Below are 10,545 nucleotides of genomic sequence, written 5' to 3'. Positions count from 1 at the left end.
GGAAGACCACAGACAGAGTTTGAGAACAGAAAAATCCTTACCAAGACTAAATTTGAATAAGAAACAAATGCACGTTGTGTTGCCTGACTAGAATGCCCAACTGCTACCTTTCCCCATTCGCTCTGAACTGGGAGGCAACGATTGCTTTTGTATTTCTTTGATGGAGCCTGATAACATGTGAACTAACAGCTCACACATCATTAAAGATATTAGGCGAGACCTTTGTAGGATTGTAGTTTGGGGCAGGAGAAGAAAACTTGTTTTTACATAGTTCAACAGTTTCTCCTGTCCCTAAAATTAGCAATTGTTCCTTGTGTCAGGATGATTTATGCCTAAGGGCATCTATACTGGCCAAAGAAGGAAATTTATTCCACCTTGTTATACATAAACTCAACATTATTGTAATTGTTTTTAATTGCTAGCTATGGTTTACTTCTGCAATGTACTACTCAAAAAGTAGTAATGTTTACATGAAACAATTGTTTCAGTAACGTGTTGGCTATAATTGAACTGTTGAGCAATGCTAAAACTCAGGCACCAAAACCTTAAAAAACATGTTTAGCCCTAACTCTAAATTTCTATAGTAAGGCTGCCATTAAATAATATGGAGTAAGAAAGCCCACAATGTTTAAGAACAGTCTTTAAAATACTTTAGTTTTATTTTAAAAGTCCTCAATAAGTCTGTTAGAAAAAGAATAGTAATTTGTAATGTAACCTCAGACTTCACCTAATAACAGTGTCCATAGATTACTCTGATGGTAGAAATTTCTAACCAAGAATGTAGTTTACAAAGGGAGGAGCTTGAGAGATGATGCTGGACGCTTCAGTTACCACTTTACAATGATGGTTATGATGGTATTGGAGACACTGAATCTCAGCTAAAACTCAGCTGATGTTATTCACAGCTGTCCCAAATGCTTTAGTGTGAGGGTGTTCTGAAGGGGTTGTGTAATACTTCAGGTCTCAACAGTGCAGTGTCTTGCTGTTAACTCTGATACTGCTGTTTGTACTGTGGCAATGCAAAATACTGAACGTTCTCAATACAGCCTAGGAAGGCTCATCAGCCAGGTCACGTTGATCGAAGTACCTAGGAATGAAGCGGAACATGGTAAGAAACATCCAATGCAACATATTCCTTACTTCAAGTTGTCCAACACATGCTTTCTAGCTCATCTTTTAGTATTTCTATCATAATTATGGCTTCATGGTTCAGGGGGCTCATCTGAAGGCAGGAGTAAGCTTACTTTTCTCTTAGGTATATCTTAGATCCTTTCAGCTAAGTATATTTGCTATATTGGCCCAACGTAATTTTACTGACTTTCACTTTTACAAGGATTTAGGTTAGTACAAATAATCACACATTTACGCTGGACATACATTACTGGTTGAGGTGTATAAGTTGCATTACCTACTAACTAAGCAGATTATCAAGTTCAGAGCTGATATTTGTTCTTCATTCTTGCTCTCCTGGAAAAGAGAGAAATATTACAGCAATTCTTTTGTTTCCTGTGTCAAATAGAGAAGCTGTTACAAGCCATGTTATGTTCATTCTCAAGCAAACTTAAGACATAAAAAATTAACTAAGACTTCTGAAATATGATCCTTCTTACCTGCTAAATTCACCAAGTCCTCTGCACAGTTACATTAAATCTTACCTCCAGTGCCCTGACTTCTGAACATCGTCTTGCCAGCTGTCGAATAAGGGAGTGAGCTTCAGGTAGCAAAGGTTTTTCAAGGCATGCTAACAGTGCATAAAGCCATCTACCCTGTAAGGATTCAAATAACAAAGTTTTAATTCTGAGCATTTCCTTGAAGAGTCAAGCAATTCATGTTCTATAGAGCAGAACTGAAGTGTAGGTCTCAAAACATAACTGCATTCAAGTGCTACATGCAATAACGGAATTTTCAAAACCACATTGGACACTATATGGTTCTGTGTCTCTAGGTAAGACTCTTGTGAGCACTACTCCTGGGTTTCCTGGCATTTTTTTGAATGCTGGCCAAGATATAAATTATTACAGCTGATGCTATTATAGTCTGAAGGAAGGATTATTTTAGTAATTATTTTAATATTTTAGTATTATTACTTGGCTATTAATGTTTAACTTCACAATCTGTGAAAAAGCATTCCTGAAGACTGTATGTATGAACTCAGATCTTTATGGAATTAGTGGTTAGATCTGCTTGAAGATTTGCACCACCTGTGAAAATATTTTTCTTTGAGTTTTACATCTCTGAATTCTACTGCATTCTTACAAACCTAATTTCTGGTACCAGTCTAACTTCATAATTTAATCACAGTGTCTAGTGGCCTTCATTCTGGGACCTAACCTAAAAGTCATTGTGCACATTCTCTGCAACATACATACTGGTTAAAAAGAAAACAGTCTTCTTTAAGAAAGGACAGAACATGAAAGGTCTTTAAGTGACTGAAAAAAAAAAGAGTGAAACTATGATAAGCATCATGTTATTTTTCATTACTCTTTTGCTTTGTGGTACTGAAGGAGATGAGAAGACCACCAAGGTCTTCTGTAGATACGGAGCCATTACACAGCTGGTCAGTCTAGCTGTGGTCAAACTCCATGCCAATGTAGCCTGTCAATCAGGAGTTCTTAGTAGGTTTGACTTTTCACCATGTGAATGCAGCTAAGCTTTCTGGTCTACGCTTCATGTGGAAAGATTAAATGTGTCTTTGCCAGCACACTGTAATGAGCCTCCAAACTAAACTGGAGGCAAATAGTGTGCAGCACTGTGACAGAACCAAAGCTGCTGTGATCTCTCCTCTCCTAAACCTTGATACTCATCGAGTCTCATGGCTTAAGTTAGTGGGGCAAGTAATACAAAGGGGAGGGAGTTTGGGTAGTATTTTTTATGTCTGTATCTGTTAACTTTTATAATTTTAGCCTTCCAAAAACAAATGTGAATACTTATTTTAGTATCTAATCAAGAAAGTTTTGAAAGTAACAATACGATACAACCATCTAGAGAACTCTTGAGAAAATTAAAATAGTTTAATAGAAAACTAAGAACAATTTATTCTTTGTTTAATGGATTCATGTGCAAGTAGTTAGAATAAATTAAAAATTACCAGTTCTGGAGTAAATTTTTTCTCTCCAAACCAGCTTATCAGGTATTCTAAGACACTGGTTACTGTTGCCTTCAAAAGAGGAACAGAAAGAGACAATATAGTATCTGCAATGTTTTGCTTTGCTGCTCTTCTACCTGAAGGACTTTACTATATAAAAAGTATTTCTACTCCGCAGTATTTATTCCAGTTTGAAGTTACATGTAAGGGTAAAGTAAGTGTTGAAGTACCACTTTTGAAAAGGAGTTTGTATGAAATGAATTAAGTCTATGTTAATGTAAAGTTATGGATAAGTAGCTACAGATTAGGAAAGAAGCATCACACTGACTGGTTGCTTGGTTGGTTGTGTATAATGGTGGTAAGTGGGAAATGGAGTAAAGGAAAGAGAAATGTGGTTCTTCTAGCCTTTCAATGTACATAGAAATACACAATCAAATGGAAGGAGCACACTTAAAACACTAAATGAGAAATATAAAAACATTTTAAAGCATTTATTGGGGTAGTCAGCAAAAATTCAAACATTACATGTGCTATAGAGAAACTACAGCAACAAAATACTTTCAGAACTAGTAATGAAAAATCTTTGCTCCTAAAGTTGTTTGTACCTGAATGTGAGACAAATACATATTTTCCTTTTGAGTGTACAATTGATAGAATTTGTAATAACTGCCTACTCTAGACAAAGAAAAATAGGTAAGCCTTCTGCAACAGAACATGAGAAATAATGATTTAGGCAATGTCACGATATGATTCTAAGAGGTAGGCTTACCTGATTCATCCTGCTTACAATACTTAGCAAAGGGGGAAACCCCACCTGAAAAAGCAAGTTAGAAAATGCAAACATTATCACAAACATCTTTGTTCTAATTTAGAACGTACTAAGATTTTAATTTGATGTTCAGACACTTGTAGTGATTTGAAAGTCTGTTCTGAGCTTTGAAATTTATTTAAAAAGTATCTTCAAGAAAGTTGAAGGTCCAGTGAAGTATCAGAGCACCTTGCTTCTACTGTTACTTGTTAAAGTTTTATTTTTTCAAAATTATGTAGTAAAGAATATGTTTGTAGGGTATCACATATGGAGGAGTGTAACCACATATCACTATGCAACAAAACACTAAAGCAGACTATGAAGAAACCTTCTATTCTGTTCAGTGAAACAAAGTAATAACTTTAGCTGATAAGAGATAAAGGAACTCTTCAAATTTTGACTGAAGACTTAACTCCTGCTTCATTTAGTTTCTGCATAAAAAGAATATACACTGGGACTTTCTGAGCTTACCAGAGCCTACTTTCTATTTGGCACAAAGTAGTAATAAACATTAAGATTGTTTCTGGCAGTTAGTCTAGAAAATAACTGCTGAAAATTAACTAGAAGTCCTATACTCACCTTCAAGTAATCAATTCCTAAATTTTCATTATCAGATAGTACATCTATTTCTGAGTATACTCTTTCCCCGAGGCAGAACTTCTTCCAGCCTTCTTCATCCTCTGATTTTGGCTAAAGTAAATAAAAAGAAATGAAAACTGTGTAATACTGTTATCTTGAAGACACTGGAGAAAAGGCTTAAATTGTTACATGCAACTATAAAGCAAGATTAACTGTGGATTGAATAACTGGGAAAACAAACCAGAGAGCACTGTTATGAATTCTACTCACCATAGTAACATTGCTGTCCAAATGTTGTGACCGCCAGTGATTCCTGTGCTTGTTCAGGCTCTGAGTAATTAAAACAAAGTCAAATCCCAGTTTAACTCTGCAGTTATTTTATCCTAGCCACAAGGGCTCTTCATAATTCTTAAAATGCATAAAAAATATGTTTTATGACTTTCTATATATCCACTAGATATATAGCCAGCACAACTGGCTAAATATTTCCCATGCCTCTTAGCAGAAATGTAATTAAGAATTTCATGCTGGGATTTTGGAAGTAATGTTAAAGCTGAAGGCATTTTGAAGTCTATTACATAAGGTTAAGCTGATGCAGTAAGCTTTAACAGTCTTCTAGACTTTTCTTGTTAGAACAATCTAAGAGAAAACACAGTTTGAGTTAATCCAAAAGCATGCATAAAGCCAATATCCTGTTTCCAACAGTGGTCTGTACCTGTATCAGAGGTCTACAGAACTGTAAAAAAGAAGGCAAGTGTGGATTCTTATCACATTTCTACCTGGCAGGAATCCTGTGTAAGACAAATTGGCCTGCTTAACAGTTACTTGTAGAGAGCTGTAAATGTTCTGTAGCAGAAGGAATTTGTCTTCCACTCCACTTGTTCCTGTAGCTGTATAAAAGAGCACTAAAAATGCTCTAAGTAACAGCAGCTGATGCAATGGTTGAACAAGTGAATTCTGATGCTCTTTCTTGGTTTTAAATATTTAGGATAGTCTCATATTTCACAATGTTAATTCTGGCACAGATTAAATGACAAATGATTTGAGCATAAAAGAAATACCTATTCAGTGAATAAGCCTTTAGATATCAGTCTCTTTAATTCTGCTAAAACTTTAGAGTACGCCTAATACTACAGGATACAATGTGATCCCCCGCAGAAACAGGGGTAGCTCAGTTACTGTTTACAATGTAGATGCAGTAGTACAGATCTCCTCCTTCACTTGAGTGAGGGAAAGAGGGGGAGATGTTAGAATCCTAAATTTTCCTCCATGAAAAAAACACGGTACATGAGCTCATGCAGAGTTCAGTGCTAGAGCAGCTCCTAGCTGGTCACACCTCAGTACTTGAGGGACTCTACAATGCAGTATCAATGCACTGTAAACATGCTGTCTGCAGCAGTGGAATCACAAATTACCTCCACCTATATTTTTATTATATTTTCAATTCATCCTGCTTGAACTGTGCATAGAGAATAATAGAATCATAGATTTGGGCTGGAAGGGGCCTTCACAGGCCATCTAGTCCAGCCCCTCTCCCATGGGCAGGCACATCTTCAACTAGCTCAGGCTCAGAACCCCATCCAACCTGACCTTTAGTGGTTTTGAGGGATGGGGCATCCACCCCTCTCTGGGCAACCTGTGCCAGTGTTTCACCACCTTCACTGTAAAAAAAATTCTTCCTTATAGCTAATTGAAATCAATCCTCCTTTAGTTTAAAACTTTAGCAAAGCTTAGCTGAACTTAGAACCTTTACCCTTTGAGACTGCTTATTTTCTGTTCTTGTGTTATTTCAAGCAGGGTGCAAATGTATCAGGAAAGATGAAAGTCTGTGCTAATTCTACAACCTTACAAATATGTTTTACCAAATCAGTATGTCTCCTCATAATGGGTTGCCACCTCTGTCAACAGGTTTCTAAATGCACTTTATGAATCTCCTGATGGGTTAGAATCCACTTTGTTCTTAGTTAATATTAAGTTCTGCAGAACATTTCCTGCTAGCACTATGTTTTAATATAACTGCATAACATCATAGGGGTTTTTGTCCTTCCTCAACCATGCCTTTTAATTTAATCAAAATACAGAGAATTTCTTAAACTTGACTCTCAAGAGTTTCATCAGAGGTTTAAAAGCCACACAGTATATGCTCAATTAGCTTTCAAGAACTTAAAACACTTGCCTATAAACTTCTATCCTGCAACAAAATCGCAACACTTCTCTACTAGATGTAAAGTTATCCCCTATAAAGCACAGATATGTTCTATCTAGACCATGCAAGACCCCTCACAGACTATCTTGTACCTGACGAACAGCTGAGAAATTGGCCACTTGCTGCTGCTGCCACTTGAGCGTTGGAGAGTATCCTTCAGGAGCAGGCTGACATCCAGAAATCTGAGAAAACACTGGTAATAATTATAATGTAAAGAGATCTGCATAAGAAGAATCCTTAAGGACAAGAGAATCAGTAAATGTTTACTATCAGGTCAACAATATCCTTGAACTCTCCATCTAAGAAAGGTAATTTCATGACCACATCCAAGGCTGAGTTAAGATTTTGGCTTAGACAAATTTGACACTTCTCATATGTACATAAGAAGGAAAACTAAGTGTTCAAAATACATTGTCAAATAATTACTTAAGGTCTTCCTTTCAGCAATTGTTCTGCTTTAATCTCCCTGCTCATAAAAAAATGGATGCAGCTTCCTTATCTGGGACAGATACTATCAATCTTAGGCAGTCTTCCTGTGAAGATAGTAGTTGAGGAAGACAGAAGACCATAAAACCATCTAGAAAATTAAATTTGATAGTTAAGTAGATATAACTGCTTTAAAGATTAGCATGAAAGGGTTATTAAACAAAATCTTTCTACAAGTGCTTAAGAATGTCACTACAAACAGATGAGACAGATGAAGAGAATGGCTACAGAAGTTACAAAGTCATATCAGTATTAGAAACTTTCTTTGAGAAATCTAGTAGGGCAATCTCAGATTACATCGTTGTCGTTGGAGAAAGGCAAACTATTTGAAAACAGATTAAAAACCAAGCTGGCAGGGCAATGCAACAACAGAAAAATCTGCTTCAACAGTAAGGAGAAGTTCCAATAAAATATTCCTTCCAAAAGGAAAGTGGTACTAGAATTTAATGTAACTTTAGTAAAGCTTAGCTGCACTTACTACCCTTATGCTAAATATAGACTTAAACCCAAAGACAGGTATGGATATGTTTTTCTTCTAAAATTTATGCAGGTTTAAATTTATGCAGGATTAAATAATTGTAAGATTTAATGCAACATTTGATTTCCTTACACAGTAAAATAGTCAGCTGTGTATCAAATAGTATGGGGATTATCAATTTAATAATTTAGAAATACTGCTGTTACCCAGCAGGTGAGCAGGGGTTTCTTCAAACACAGACATTTAATTCTGTAGATGCTTTTAGAATCTAGCAGTGCTATTCAGTTATGCCAATGACTCCCCCAAAGTAATACAAACATCATTATAGGAACATCTCTCCCGGTTTCCCCCCTACTCAAAACGTGCAAAAGCTCTCAAACTTACTGAAATGTTTACTGTCGGCTTCTTCTTCAATTTTCTGGGATCTATTTGCGCCACAACAACGTCAGGACATCGCGCTGCTTCAATCCTACAAAACAGAATCAAGTGGGCTGCATTTTTTTCTTTCATGTGACAGGTCGGTATATACCGGATGTCTTTGAAATACTCATAAAAATCATGGAGGGACCAATCAATATCATTGAGTCCAACTCCGTGCACACGACAGCCCAGAAATCACACCCTGTGCCCGACGGCGCTGTCCAAATGTTTCCCGAACTCTGTCATGAGCTGTTCAGTGCTCAGCCACCCTCTGGGTGAAAAACCTTTTCCTGATAGCCAGCCCAAACCTCCCTTGACACGGCTTCATGTCGTTTCCTGGAATCGTGTCGCCGGTCACGACAAGGAAGAGATCGGTGCCCGCCCGTTTTAAAGCAGGTGTTTAAACACCGGTGTGAAAGCACCGGCTGTGCCGGCGAGGGCAGCACGGCGCGGCCGCCCTGGCGCGCCCGAAGCCCGGCCCGGGCAGCACCGGCTGCCCCGCCACACTCGCGGAGAGGCGACGGGCCCGGGCCCGGCCCCACCGCCCCGCCACTCACTGGACGCGCTTCAGATACTCCTGGGGCGTCCTGGGAGGCACGGTGGGATCGAAGTCCTCGGCCAGGTCGCAGTCGCCCACGGGCAGCAGCCGCGGCATCAGCTCCTCCAGGCCCGGCTCCATGGCCCCGCGCGGCTCTCGCGAGAGCGGCGCTGCCGCGCGGCGCGCGCCTCGGCCCGGCGCCGCTGGGCGCGCCCCGCGCCCGGCGTCGTGGTTGTCCGGGCGGTTGTCCTCCCGCCGGGGAGCACAACAAGCATGGCCGAAGAGCAGCGGCAGAAGAGGGGTTGCCAATCCACTGCCCATCAAACTACGCCTATTTTTGTGGTGAAGAGGCGTAAACCTTTAATAGCTTCCTTCATTAGCCGCTGTGACATTATTCTAATATGCTGTAGTTTTTGCCAAAAATTCTTTAAAGCTCACCCGTTAGTACGCTCTTATTTTACTTGTGAAAACCCAGTATTCGTAATATTTGTCCCTTTCTTGAAATGCTTTGAGATCTGTGGTTAAAGTCAGTTATATAGAAGTTAATGATTTTAAATTTACAGAGTTCCCATTCTGGAAGGATCAATGCCTGAGCTGTTGCTGTATGAATTTTTCTGAAGACTACAATGTGAAAGCATCCACATGTCAGAAAGCAAGGTAGCATCTGTGTTATAAGTTGAGGCGAATAATTTGATTCAGCCTTTTAAGATCAATTAATAATTTTATTAATTACAGCAAGCGATAGCAAGCAAAACAGCGCTGGGTTCAGCTGGGAGCCTGGCTCCGCCAAAAGCTGACAACCTTTCCTTCTCTTCAGTCCCTTTTTATCTTGCATGAGTGGGGGTGATGAGTCTCGTTCCACCGTGGTTATCAGTCCCAAAAACAATGGATTTTACAAGTGGGGTGGTGTGTCTTCTTCCACTTCGGTTTATCAGTTTTCAGCAACAATGGGTTTCCACTGCGGTTATCAGTTCCAGCCAGTCCTGCAAAATCTTTCACAATCTTTGTGGTTACCAGTCAAGCCTGCAAATTCCATGTCCCGACTTCCCCCCCTTTTATCCTAATTTCATACTTTTGATGAACAAACAAGTCAATGCAGTTTCTCACATCTGCACAAAGGGGCATTGTTTCCCAGGTGAGACAAAAAGTGAAAGGGTGATGCTGTAATCATTTACATTGTGTATTATGAAATTCCTGTTACACAAATGTCCATCAGTATATTATCTCTTCAATTAGTTCTGCAGTGTTAGATTTAATATTTCAGAGTAGTTTGAGATACTTCTGACATAAGTTAAAAAAAAAAAAACAACGTTTTCTTTTTAACCCCCTGCAAGCCTGTATTTCAGTAGTTCTAAATAAACATCTGCCTTAACTCCTCCTCTCCAATGGCTTTTGTTTGTTTTAAATTGTTTCCAAAAGCACCTACGTGTACCAGGGAGATTTTTTTTCCTGAAACCCGGATCTAACGTCTTAGTTGAGTATGCAACAATTGCAGTCACCACTAGAAATAAAACTTGCCTACTTAAACCTACAGTGATAACTCTGGAAAGGCTGATGATCAAGACAAAAACTTTGGTGAGTCCAGCTATATAAAGTTCTTTTATAATACTTTAGTAATATTCAGAACTTATTTTTCCTATTTGTTGTAAAGTCCAGAACTACGAACTTCATAGAATCAAGCGAATCCACAGATATACGCTTCAAATATACTTCCTATCTTTAGATCACTTTTTATTCAACTTTCCATTGATACTTGTTAAGCAAAGCAACATATTTTTAATTATTGCAGATAGTATTTCTTACCAACAATGCTGATGCAATGGCTAGCAAATATGACTCAGTGGAGAAAGAGGAAAATGAAATTGGAAATGTATATATTTCTTCTCACCTGCTTAGGCATTAAGGAAGAGTGCCTTCCCCAAGAAAGGTTGCATTAATGGATATG

The 10,545-nt window shown here is 38.5% G+C and overlaps 1 protein-coding gene across 4 annotated transcripts; it reads right to left on the bottom strand.

The window, feature by feature from the left end:
• Positions 1–637: 637 nt before the first annotated feature.
• GEMIN2 (gem nuclear organelle associated protein 2) lies at positions 638–8,751 on the bottom strand. 4 transcript variants are annotated; one of them, XM_085580540.1, is made up of 11 exons: positions 8,620–8,751; positions 8,027–8,111; positions 6,771–6,860; positions 5,188–5,208; positions 4,743–4,802; positions 4,473–4,583; positions 3,855–3,899; positions 3,089–3,157; positions 1,656–1,766; positions 1,409–1,467; positions 638–1,087 (listed from the first exon to the last, which is right to left on the bottom strand). In XM_085580540.1, the coding sequence occupies exons 1-11, from the start codon at positions 8,739–8,741 to the stop codon at positions 1,048–1,050; spliced, it is 813 nt and encodes a 270-aa protein (XP_085436666.1). In that variant the 5' UTR covers positions 8,742–8,751; the 3' UTR covers positions 638–1,047. The 4 variants fall into 4 exon arrangements, with proteins under 4 accessions (XP_085436666.1, XP_085436667.1, XP_021398398.3 ...); XM_085580541.1 differs by lacking the exon at positions 3,089–3,157; XM_021542723.4 differs by lacking the exon at positions 5,188–5,208.
• Between the last annotated feature and the right edge of the window lie 1,794 nt (positions 8,752–10,545).

The sequence above is a fragment of the Lonchura striata genome, chromosome 5 (assembly GCF_050655825.1).
Source record: "Lonchura striata isolate lonStrDom1 chromosome 5, ASM5065582v1, whole genome shotgun sequence".
NCBI classification, from domain to species: Eukaryota; Metazoa; Chordata; class Aves; order Passeriformes; family Estrildidae; genus Lonchura; species Lonchura striata.
This window is presented reverse-complemented; position numbering and strand designations above follow the sequence as displayed.

Bases quoted from the DNA above. Each gene is read 5' to 3' on its own strand.
- GEMIN2 (XM_085580540.1), bottom strand. From the start codon at position 8,741: ATGGAGCCGGGCCTGGAGGAGCTGATGCCGCGGCTGCTGCCCGTGGGC. The intron at 8,112-8,619 runs GTGAGTGGCGGG...TCTGTTTTGTAG, and splicing joins GAGTATCTGAAGCGCGTCCA to GATTGAAGCAGCGCGATGTC. The intron at 1,468-1,655 runs GTAAGATTTAAT...TCTCTTTTCCAG, and splicing joins CAGAAGTCAGGGCACTGGAG to GAGAGCAAGAATGAAGAACA.